At 40.4% G+C, this 12,142-nt stretch overlaps 1 protein-coding gene across 2 annotated transcripts in view; it reads right to left on the bottom strand.

Annotated features, from left to right (window-relative positions):
* RAPGEF5 (Rap guanine nucleotide exchange factor 5) overlaps positions 1 to 12,142 on the bottom strand; it is a 166,610-nt gene that overhangs the window by 128,115 nt on the left and 26,353 nt on the right. For both annotated transcript variants that reach the window (XM_069773507.1, XM_069773498.1), the window contains exons 2-5: positions 8,354 to 8,404; positions 7,109 to 7,215; positions 5,980 to 6,101; positions 4,450 to 4,618 (exon numbers count right to left, since the gene is read on the bottom strand). In XM_069773507.1, the coding sequence (XP_069629608.1) occupies positions 4,450 to 4,618; positions 5,980 to 6,101; positions 7,109 to 7,215; positions 8,354 to 8,404 (449 nt within the window). The remainder of the gene's footprint in view (positions 1 to 4,449; positions 4,619 to 5,979; positions 6,102 to 7,108; positions 7,216 to 8,353; positions 8,405 to 12,142) is intronic.

Here is a 12,142-nt window from a genome sequence, read left to right as displayed (position 1 = left end):
TTTTGGGGCAAGGATATTCAGACCAAAATGGTAATTCAGATTAGAAATCACAATTATTTTCACACCTGCCTTTCCTATTCAAAGAAAAATGTGAGTTAACATTTTAACTGTTATAAACAGCCCAAAAGAAATAAATGAATGCAGTTTCATTTACAAAGACTGATTTATTCAGTCTTGCTCTTTATGACTTGGAATGAGATTAAAATAACTGACCTCTTTAGATGCCTATGTTTTCCTACACATCTGGTCTCTTCTGATCTCTCAGAACCAGGCTAGGACCTGATTCTTCTAAATTGGAGGCAAAAGATAGCAGCTCAGTAGACACAGCCACAGATGCAGTCTATAAACCCAGAACAGCATATAGCATAGCTATTTCTGTCTTGGGCCTTTATCACTTCATCTTCTATTTAAAAATACTCCCAGTATTCATCTGCATATAAGCATAAAATACTGCTGAAACCATTAATATACTAAAAATTATAGTCAGCTTTCCAGAATTAGAGAGGAAGACTGTATTATGATACCCAGGCTAATGGAAAAAAGTAAGATGGGATGAATACTAAGGAAAAGAATCAGGACAGATATCACCCTATTTTTTTCAAAAGAGGCCAGCTAAGACCTAGTAGGGCTGGTACCAAACAGGAGCTACAAAGCCCAGGCAAACAAGCCTGATGCTTACACAACTCAGTGGTCCTTGGGCTCGGTAGTGTGTTAAGCAGAGCGAGATGCAGGGATGCTTGCCCTAGATTTGCATGCAGACAAGTCAGGTCCAGCACAATTATTACTGTACACCATGTGAAAGCAACTATGGTGCTTCCCAACCAGCTGACGGAGGAAGCAATATGGATACAGACATGGTCCTGGGCCTGGACCTCAATTGTCTAATGTAGAGCTACTACATATGCCTCTACGCTGGCTTTACAATCCACCTACAATGCCAATAAAAGATCCATGGATACCTGAGAGCTGTTTGCATTCAGCAAAATCTTTCCAGGAACTCCATAAGGCAGTAATTAAATGAATATCCTATCCTGGCTACTTGCATTAAAAACAAATTACTTTAAAGAATGGTTACTTTTCTGAAATTAATAAAATCTAAATTATTTCAGGACAGAAGATACAGAATATAGCGTAACACTTCTGAAAAGAAAACAACAAGCAATATGAGATAAAGAAAAATTCCCCGTTAACTTCTCTTCAAATAATTTTTAAAAAATATTAATGGGATACATTTCAATAGTCTAAGGTACCCAATGCATTCTTGAAATCTTCATTAAGTCTACCAGTGGTTCTGGGAATTAGGTGTTGTTATAAACACCCCCATTTACAAAGAAGGAAATAGAAGCACACAAAGATTAAACACCTGATACAAAGCCATTGCAGTCACTGGAAAATAAGTCAGGAGGCATTGGATGAGAGCCTAAGCAATTGCTCAAGGTGGTAAGGAAGTCCACGGCACAGATTTTAATACAGATCTTTTGTTCCCAGACTATTGCAACATTCACTTCTTTTCTATTCAAGTAGAATTGGCTGTGATTAACATAGGGTGTTTAACGACCCCAAGAGGCCTCTGCATCAGTCCCATCTCATTTGACATTGACAGGGGCTCAGTTCTGTAGAATACACGTAACAACACTAGCCTTCAGTTTAGTGTGAGCTGCTAAAAATCTGCTATGTCCGGTCTTGTTTTTCACAGTAGATTCCCACCAATGTTACGTTTAATGTAGGGAATTTGCCAAGGTCAAAACGCAACAGGGAGCGCTTATGCAGGAACCGTAAGCAGGTCTCAGGCTTCAGAACGTTATTTTCATTGTAAAAGTTACTATAGTATTATTCAGTAACGCTGCTAATACTGACCAGAAACAAATACAAATCCATCAAAAATCTGTACAGCAAGTTGAGACCAGGCCACGTTTATTTAATAGGGTTTCCCCAGAGCTGCTACTGCCTAGTCAGGTCTGCAGATTCCTTCTGGGAGAGCAGATCCATAGTGCTCCACAGAGACCCACCGATTCACCCAGCAGTCCAGGCAAGTGCAAGGCTGCTGCCCAACAGGTGCGGAGGAGACAGAGCTTGTCTGGCTCCTGGGACCACCAGGAGATGTCCGACGTTGCCTTCTGGTGCACAAGCAGGCAGTCGCTTTTGATTTCATCAAAAGCAAGGAATCTAATTAATAAGGTAAGAAATTCTTTATCTCTATCTACAAAACAGTATTAATGCTGTCAATACAGACTACGAGAAAACCTAAGAAAAATTAATAAAAAATACTAAATTACAAAAAGGACTATGCTTCTAATGGTATGCAAAACAGTTTGTATATTTGAGAAAAGACGAACAGTCACTGCAAGGAAGAGTTTTTAGAATTGCCCTCTTTCTTCATGAAAAAGAGTATATGGGTTTATTTAACCTGGTCAGATAACTTTAACAAACACTTCATTGCATCTATTCCCTTTCAGATTGTGTTTTAGCAGTGTATTACTTTCATCAAGCATGGAGAATTTTGAACCTGGAAAAGCCTTCTTTCCCTTTTATATCACACTCCCTCGAGAGTATACCATTATTTAAAATTCGATTCCTTCAATATATACTGTTTTAAAAAGCACCCTCACAGTCTGACAGGCAAAACCTCCAGAAAATAATTCTTCAGTGACAATGTTCCCAAAAGGAATCCAACTTCAACTAAAATTTGAATAATGTGAGCAGGAAGTAGCTGGAAATGTACATTAATGAATAATTGTTCAATTCATGTGACAGGGATCATCCTCCACTAGAAATGACAGTTGCACTGGAACGATAAAACAGCAAAGCAGACTGTAAAATAGTGGTACTCTCCAGCGAAGATCAGCATGCAGGACACATTTTCAACTCAAACCTAAAAAGTCTTCAATCCATTTTCCTACCCAGCATCCTTCAAGTAACACATCAATATGACCTATCTGTTCTGTCTTTTTGATTCAAAGCCTTTGTAAGAGTAGTCACGAACCATGAAAAGTAGCCTGATTTGCAGTGGTAATGAGGAAAATCCCAATTCCCACCAAAATCAAGATGAAATCACCCTGATATTTAAGGGACAGCCAAACTGCTTAGCACCAGAGTAGGCTGGAAGACAAGAATTTCTATTTGCAAAAATATTCAAAGGCTTTCTCCCATATGAGTCATCTGCTGAGAAGATCACATTCAGTCCCCCGCTTTAGCCAATTTGGGGTCCTCTTCACTTGGCTACACTCACTCAAGCTGACCAAATAAATGTGTTTTCAAGGGAATCTCCACTCCAGAACTGCCAATTTCTGGTTGGTGAGGGCAGTCAGTAGCAGGGGAGGGAAACAAGTTTCTGCCTCGAGCCAGGCATAGAAATTACTGAGATTCTTTCTACCAGCTCAACGCATTTAAGAATCAGACTGAACACATGAATTTAAGAAATTGGGCTTGCAACAGCTTACAGGGACTTTGGGCTTTGTGCTACTTTAAAATATTTCCATTGGACATTTCTCTGAGAGAATGTGTTTTTAAAATCTAATATGTAGAGAAGCAAAGTACTTACAGAATAAAGTTTTGTCTTTGACATCAAAGAGAATAAATCCAACTACTGGCAGAGTAATAGTTCTCCACATTATAAGTATCAAGTTTGAAGCTTCCTCATGCTAGGGACAATGAAAGAATTTAACCCAACTTGTCTACCCAGGCCAGCTCTTGCAGATTTACCAAGGCATGAGGGGTTACGAGCCTCCAGACCTCTCACTGACACCTTTTTCCTATATTTTAGCCTCTCACTGTGGCACAGATAAATACGGTTTCCTTCTAGCTGCTCTACATAGACAACATTCAGAGTGCAGCTGTATCAGCACAGAGGGTGTGTTAACATCCAATAGATAGGTGGAAGAGGAGTTGTATAGGAAGCAAAACTCTTAAATGGCATATTCTGGAAAAGGAATAATAATGGGAGAGTAGACAGCTCTGTACATGCAGACGAACATGCAGTAGCAAACTAAAATCAGATGACTAAAGCTACCACACTCCTACCCATCCTCTCTATCCATTTGATAGCAGATCCTAACCCAGGACAAGAGCATCTGATCTGCTAGTCAATCAGCTCCACAGCATGCCTACTGCCAAATTTGTGCCAAACCTCCAAATGTAATAACGGACCAAAAAAAAATAAAGCCACTTGCCCAGGTAATAAAGCAAGCTAGAGTCAGCAAGCTATTGTATAAGAATAACAATACACCAAGAACCCCAAGTCAAGTGTCCTCATTTATCTAGTCACACTGACTTTCTCAGATGTTAATCCTAATGCAGATCACAGGAAAGCCCATCTCTACAAAGCTTGTCAACCCTGAAAAGAAAGCTGGCTCCTTTGCACAGTGGTTTGGGGGTAAACAGTGTCATTATAAGCCAGCCACTTACAAAACAGTCAGCAAAAGTTGCAAACAGTTGTATACACACACTTACAGATTACACATGTCAATCCTGGGAGGAGACAACGGCAGTAGTTGAAGTAGGAGCTTTACTCCATTCTTCCATTCTTCCTCTTTCTCAAATTCACAGAAAAGGTAGGTACATTCATCCGCTGAGAACTGGTAGAAAGCATGAGTGTCTTGAAAATAGAGTTGTCTGTCCACTGTTAGAAAAAAATAACATTAGATAGCCTTTAAATCTTTACCATGTAAAGGTTCTGTGTCCCCACCACATTCCGTATTACACTTGAATTTAATGTTGAGTTGCACCACCACACAGGGCAAAAGGATCGCAAACTCAGCATAGAAGCAGTCCCACCCTCTCATATAAACTCAGTGCATCCGAACAGGACAATGCCAAAACCTCAATTTGAATATCCCCAGGCTCCTGAAATTCAGGCATTAAGACTGCTGAGTATTTAATCAATTTTGGAATCAGTTCAGAATTAGGAGCTAAGAACCTTCCACTTGTCAGATTTCTGAGCCTCAATTGCCATTGGCATCTAATCTGTTCTCACTAATGGCCATGCACTAGTAAACAAAGTTCAATAATGGGGATGCAGCCCATCATTATCCCAGCTTCTCCTCAAATTCAGGGCTACTGGATTTGTAGACTAGACCTGGGTAAGATGGTGCACTAGTACAACTGTCATCTTCCCTAGCATAACTGGGATTAAACTGGGTTCAAAGGATGGGGTCCAAGGCCAAAAGCACAAGCTCCTGCTGGGACAGCAGCCCTTGTTGTGGCTGCATAGCCAGGCATAGTGTCAGTGTAGCTGGAGCAGAAGAAAACCTTTAAGTATACTGTCAGTGTACATAAGCAGAAATCTTCCATAACACCTCACCTTTTCGCGAGGAGGAAAGTTAAGTGTCTAGGACAGACCCCAGGGCAGGGTATGCTCTCAGTTGAGCTACCTAAGTAGTCCCAGCTACAAAGTAAAGTCCATCAGATTTCCAGAGGTTAGTCACCAGTGTAATTATTGCCAACCATATTAGCTGGACCAAACCCCTAAATTTGATGGGGAAGGTGGGGACAGATGGGTAGAACCTGGCATCACTACCATCTCAAGGAGCTGAATCCTCTGTCAATCCATATCTAAAACTATGAAAAACAGAGAGAGGAAGGGAAAATCACTAATAGCCAGAGAAGTCATTTGGCAAAGCCGTGATCTGCAGTGGCTAAACAGCTGCTGTCTTATGAAAAACCTAAAAGAGCTTGAGGAGGAAAAAAAAATAGGCTGGAAAATACACACATGCTGTCTGCAACTTGGTAACATGTAATTACATTTGCAAAAGGAAAAGGAAGAAAATTGCCTAAAAAAAAGAGATTAATCTTTGGTATTTATGAAATGAAAGGTCACAGAGGTGAGCCTACCAAAGAGTAAAATAAACAACTGTCAAGAAAAATGGATCAATCTGCATTTTTTTTCTTTCCCTCCTTCCTCTCCCATCAAAAATGTGCGTCTTCTCCTATGCAGGAAAAACTGACAGCCTTCCTCACGCTAGAAGTACTATCAAGACTGACCTGATAATATAATGCCCATATCCAGGAGGAGCTGCCACACTCCAGCTGCTGTAGATCTGCACTTAACAAAAGGGCACTGCTCCAAAAGCCAGTCTACCAGTTCCGATCCAATACAGCTTCTCCTGAAAGTAAGCAAAACATAACTTCTTACACTACAGTAATGTTAAAATGTTCTTATATAATAAAAAGCTATTTTTTTAAAGCTATTAAAAGTGAATCCTTTTGTTCAGCAGGGCAAACCCTTTGCCTCAATTACTAATTTTGTAATCTTATTCATTTCAAGGGAAGAAATTATTCTGGCCAGTCTCAGGTGATGCCCCTAGTTACAATGAGGGAACTCATGTTATATGAGTAAGTTCCCTTACGTACCTAATTCATGTGGCACACTTTACAATACATAATATTTTTATCAATTTGTGCTGCATACAGACAGTCATCCAAAGATGTATAAGAGCTAAATAAAATCCAGCTTTTAGCCTCAGGATTCTATTTCCTTTCTGAGGATAGGCATAAGCAATACAGCTATGCAATATATGTTTAAGACCTTGAGTATTGCTCTAGGATGTGCTTCATCTTTCACATTATTGGTAAACTTATTTTTTAAATCACAAGTTGTGGCTTTTTCTTAAATACAGATATGAATGAATGGTGCTATAATAGAGACCTGCATTTGGCATAACCAAAAATAGGAGGAAGCATTTATGCTGTAATGCAACATAAATGGAAAATCACTTCATGACAGAAATTTTCTATAAATTATGTGCAAAAATCACTGTGTAACTAAATCTCAGGAATCCAATTAATCTCTTTTCTAACTCCAGACCAGGGTTGAATTTAATACTCTTTCTTTTCAACAAAATAACAGACAAACACAAATGTATATGAAATCATAAGCAATTAAATTAATGGACATACAATTGGGCCACTGCTCCTTTCTGACAATTGACAAAGTAACATTAGAAAAGATATTAAAACACATGAGATTTTAAGAATTTTTTAGAAAATATTTTCAAGTCTTAATAATACACACAACATTTCACTCTCAGAATTTACTCTCTTGTCAAATCAGGGCATAGACAAATGCAAATAAAACCCATCCAGTTGATTAAAACGAATGATCTTGGGTTACCTGCAAATGCCAGTAAGGTACACCCTGTCTTTAATCAGGTCAGATGCTTGTAGAGTAAAAATATTCCTGAGAGCTCTCCCAGCACAGGAAGAACTTTCTCCATAAATCTGAATGAAAGAGAAATTGAAAACTATGACAAACAGGGATTTATTCCTGCTGTAGTAAATTGCCTTGCCACTGTCCACTCCCTCCCTCTCAGCATTGCCTTCTCCCCAGCTAAGTGACAAGCAAGCAGTCAAAGCCTTATAGGAAATGCACCCCAACTTCTGTCATACCCAGTTGTATCATGGGTTGCAGATGCCCCCACGAGCTGGACTACTTTTATATTTGCTGCCTTAGAAAAGCAGAGGTTTTACTATCTGTCAGCTTTACTTTTGAACAACAGACAAGTTCAAATGAAAAAAAGTGTTATTCTAGCAAAGCGAAAAGACTATATTAACCATTGCAAAACCACAAAAATACAGTTAAAATTAAGCATTATTCCATATGTATTTGAGTTAAATATTTTAATACAAGCCTAATACACAGTGTAACACCATTTCATAGTTTCTTCTTTTTGTTCAGAAACTTTGGAGGTATCCTATGATAGCTACAGGTCATTTCATCTGTACCTTGCCAGGAGGATGTGGTCTTTCAGAATGGACACACCTCTGACTTCCCTCACACCTGATTTCTACCTTACTACCTCAAGGGTGCAGATGTGTCTATCAAAACAGGACCCAACTCCATCTTCCATAAAACCATGTTCCAACTGGACTCCATATACTACTCCTTACTGATGAATTTAACTCATGCTTCTGTTGTGATGTTTTCTCACCATCCCAGCAAAACACATCAGTAACACAAATAACTAACTTGAAAGAAAAAACAATGTTGCAGTTTCACCTTTTTTTCTTTTGTTTGTTTGTTTCCTATGTTTAGAAATCTTTCAAGGAATATAAAATAGCCCTGAGACAGTAAAGTCTTGTGAGATGCAAGAACAGAGCTCTCAAATATTGCAAAAAAACCCAAGGGTGGCAATCATTTAAATGGCTGTGAAGTGAGTGTACATCGGAATTCAGAACAATTCAGTTTGCAAATTCAGTAATAGAAGTAGACAGTTTCTAACACACACAAATTATAACTTGTTAACTGGATTGAACTGCAGGCCCCATTCACAAGTGTCTTCGAAGCTATGATTAAGAGGTTGAACCAACGCAAAAAGATTCCTAATAAGTTGTTTGAAGAAACGGAATTTAAAAGTACCTTGTTTGAAGGAGTTTCCAAATAGGGATTTGAAATTCTTCTGGACAGGGTCTGTAAGGCAATTTGGTAGAGCTTTAGTTTTGTTCTGGTTTTTGTACAGAAAAAAAGTAGCAGCAATCTAGGTCTTTTCCCTATTGAAACCTAAATAAAAAGAATTTATCAAATCATCTGAGTAGTCTAACCGAAGTCTCCAAATAATTTTTTTTTTTCCACACCAGGAAAAAGGTTTGGTAAACTCAATTCTGTGTTGTTTACTACATTTATTCTTAATCTGGAAAAAAAAGATAAGCAATGAGGGCGCAAAGTCTGTAGACAACACAGAATTATTTGGGTCAGGAAAGACCAGAAATGACAGTGAGGAATTTCAAGACAAACCTAAAAAAAAGCTAGGTGAAAAGACAGTGTCATGATGAGCTCAACATTAAAAGCAGCATGTACTAGAGGGAGAAAATGTAATTACACATGCTCTAATACCTCTTAAAGCAAACTTTATAAATTCAGTAAAGACACCTCAGGGTCCCAGAACACTTCTCAAGGAAGACCACTCTTAATGAAATTCTTAACTGTAGTTAAAAAAAAAAAATTAGGAAAAATGATGAATAAAATGGTGACCAGCAGGGAGGTAACGTTGCTCTAGTGTAGATCAGCATTATCTCTGCTGTGCCACATGCTGCACTGGTAACAGCATCTCAAAATATGGACACTCCGCTGTTAGAGAGGATTCAGACAGTAATAGCAGTAGGAATAATAAAGGATTTGGGTAAATTTTAATATGAGAAGAGGCAGGAAAGACTGTGACTATTTACCTTACAGAGGAGAGATTATGGGAGACATAATGCAATTATACAAAATAATGAAATGGCACAGCAAAAAGACAGACTTTCTGTACTCTGTTTCATGCAACATGAGAATAACCGATCACTCAATGAAATTACAGAGGATTCATATTTGAGGAGATAGAAAGGAAAACGATACATAACTCTTCACAGCAGAGAAATGCAAATGCCAAAACCTTACCACTGATCAATAAAGATTGGGGATTTAAAGTTACAAAATTAACAGTAAACCGGAACTCTGGAAAGCAGAGACAGGATAAACATCTCCATGAGAGACAGGTTACCCCACTGTTACTCACCATGACACTTCCATATCTTGTCAGTGTTAAAAGACAAGATATTGTCTACTCAGATGCTTACTGGCAACTTCTATCTTGTTACAAGCCACACAAGACACAAATAAACATTGCCTAAAAGGAGTCTGGAAGTGGAATAGAAGATGTTCTGCAGGTGCACAGGCAGCACAATGGGAGGATTGTGTGGTGCTCTCTCACATTATTCCTACTTGTAGGCAGCACAATTAATTCCTCGCTTTGAGAAGGATCCAATTCACACTTGGTATATTGTAATCATTAAAAAAAATTGTCCTTCACACCCTGTAAGAATTACAGAATCCATTTTTCAGTAATGCCACCTGCTTTTTTTCCCCCTATGTTCTTGTTACTGTATTTTTAGAAAGGGAAGGGAAGTGACAAGGAACCCCAGAAGCATCTAACGCTGTTTACCCTTCCACGCTCATCACAAATGTTAGTGTAGTTCCATGTGTAACAGTAGCTCTATATGGAAATACTGTAACGTAAAAGCTTAATTCCCCTCTCCCGCACCCAACAAAGATGCCGTAAGAGTGCAACATTGCCTCGGATCCCACTTACTGTTCCTAGCCAGCACATCCTTAACACCTTGGTTCTGCAGCAGCCCTACATACCACCACTTCACTTGGTTTCTGTCCAAGTCTTTCATTCAGCAAGCCTCACTCACTGCAGCAGCACGGTCGAAGCTTACACATCGATTTCCTCCCTCCCCGCTCCATTCCCAGGCTGGTGCTAACAACATTATCATCAGCAAGCTAATTCCAGCAATGCCGGTGGGAACTACAGCCCCTGGCATTGCACTGGCCTGGTCCACGGCATTCAGAAGACAGCTGAGCCTCAGCCAGGCAAAATGCTGCTACTGCAGGGTGCAGTAACACAACAGCATAAGACCAAACTCAGCAAAAAGGCCAAATTTTGTGGCCTTCTACAATGGTGTTACAGCATTGGTGGATAAGGGAAGAGCGACTGACGTCATCTACCTGGACTTGTGCAAAGCATTTCACACTGTCCCACACACAACCTTGTCTGTAAAATGGAGAGACGTGGATTTGGCAGGCGAACCACTCAGTGGATAAGGAATTGGCTGGATGGTCGCCCTCAAAGAGTTGTGGTCAATGGCTTGATGTCCGGGTGGAGACCAGTGATGAGCGGTGTCCCTCAGGGGTCCAGGACCAGTATTATTTTACCACCTTTGTTGGCGACATGGACAGTGGGATTGAGCACACCCTCAGCAAGTTTGCTGATGACACCAAGCTGTGCGGTGTGATTGATACCCTAGAGGGAAGGGATGGCATCCAGAGGGACCTTGACAGGCTTGAGAGAGAGGCCTATGGGAACCTCATGAAGTTCAACAAGGCCAAGTGCAAGGTCCTGCACATGGGTCGGGGCAATCCCAAGTACAAATACAGGCTGGGCGATGAGTGGATTGAGAGCAGCCCTGCGGAGGAGGACTTGGGGGTGTTGGTGGATGAAAACCTGAATATGAGCCACCAATGTGTGCTCACAGCCCAGAAAGCCAGTTGCATCCTGGGCTGAATCAAAAGAAGCGTGACCAGCAGGTCGAGGGAGGGGATTCTCCCCCTCTACTCCACTCTCGTGAGATCCAACCTGGAGTACTGAGTCCAGCTCTGGGGGTCCCAGCATAAGAAAAACATGGACCTGCTCGAGTGGGTCCTGAGGAGGGCCACAAAGATGATCAGAGGGCTGGAGCTCCTCCCTTACGAGGACACGCTGAGAGAGTTGGGGTTCGTTTAGCCTGGAGAAAAGGCAGCTCCAGGCAGACCTTATAGCAGCCTTCCAGTACTTAAAGGGGGCCTACAGGAAGGATGGGGAGGGACTCTTTATCAGGGAGTGTAGTGGTAGGACAAGGGGTAATGGTTTTAAACTGAAAGAGGGTAGATTTAGATTAGATATAAGGAAGAAATTCCAGGGAGTCTGCAAAAGGTGACTGAGGCTGCAAACTAGTAGAGAAAAAAATAAAAAAAATCTAGTTTATCCTTCAAAGCACACAGTGCTAGCTCTGGTGCAGCAGGTAGAGAAAGAATTCGCAGCCCTGAAATGGGAGAAGGGAAGACAGGACAACAGTTTCTGTCAGTGGCAGCCTGAACCCATATCAGCTTGAAGCAAGCATGAAACATTGGAGAGCCCAGGAGAGTACATTTAGCCTGCCGTGCAGGAATCTATACACACATAATTTCTACAAATGTAAGAAAATGGAAATTGCATAGGAGAAAATAAAACAAAAGTAGAAGTGGCATTCTGGAATAGAAAAAAATATCTTTCTTGTTGATGCTAGTGTAGCCTGTGTAATGTTGACACACTCACTGCAGTTAGACTGAAATTCATGTCAAATTTTAGGAGTTTATGTCCTAGCTACTAAGCTAGATCCCCTTTTCTTTTCTTTTCCTTTGTTGTTTTGGTTTTGTTTGTTTGTTTTTTAAACTTGCCTCAATAAATATTTATTTAGCACACAAACCCTTCATTTTGTGTTGCTGAGCACAGCTCTGTTCAGCAGACTCTTCTTTGGCTGTTAGGTACAAACTGGGCAGTCCCCTTCCAGAGAGAGGAAGAAGAGGGAGCGGATCGGGGGTCCAGGCTTAGTTGAAAACCCCAACCTTCAGGCTGCTTTGTGGGGGAAGCAC

Source organism: Haliaeetus albicilla, chromosome 2 (assembly GCF_947461875.1).
Source record: "Haliaeetus albicilla chromosome 2, bHalAlb1.1, whole genome shotgun sequence".
In the NCBI taxonomy this organism is placed as follows: domain Eukaryota; kingdom Metazoa; phylum Chordata; class Aves; order Accipitriformes; family Accipitridae; genus Haliaeetus; species Haliaeetus albicilla.
This window is presented reverse-complemented; position numbering and strand designations above follow the sequence as displayed.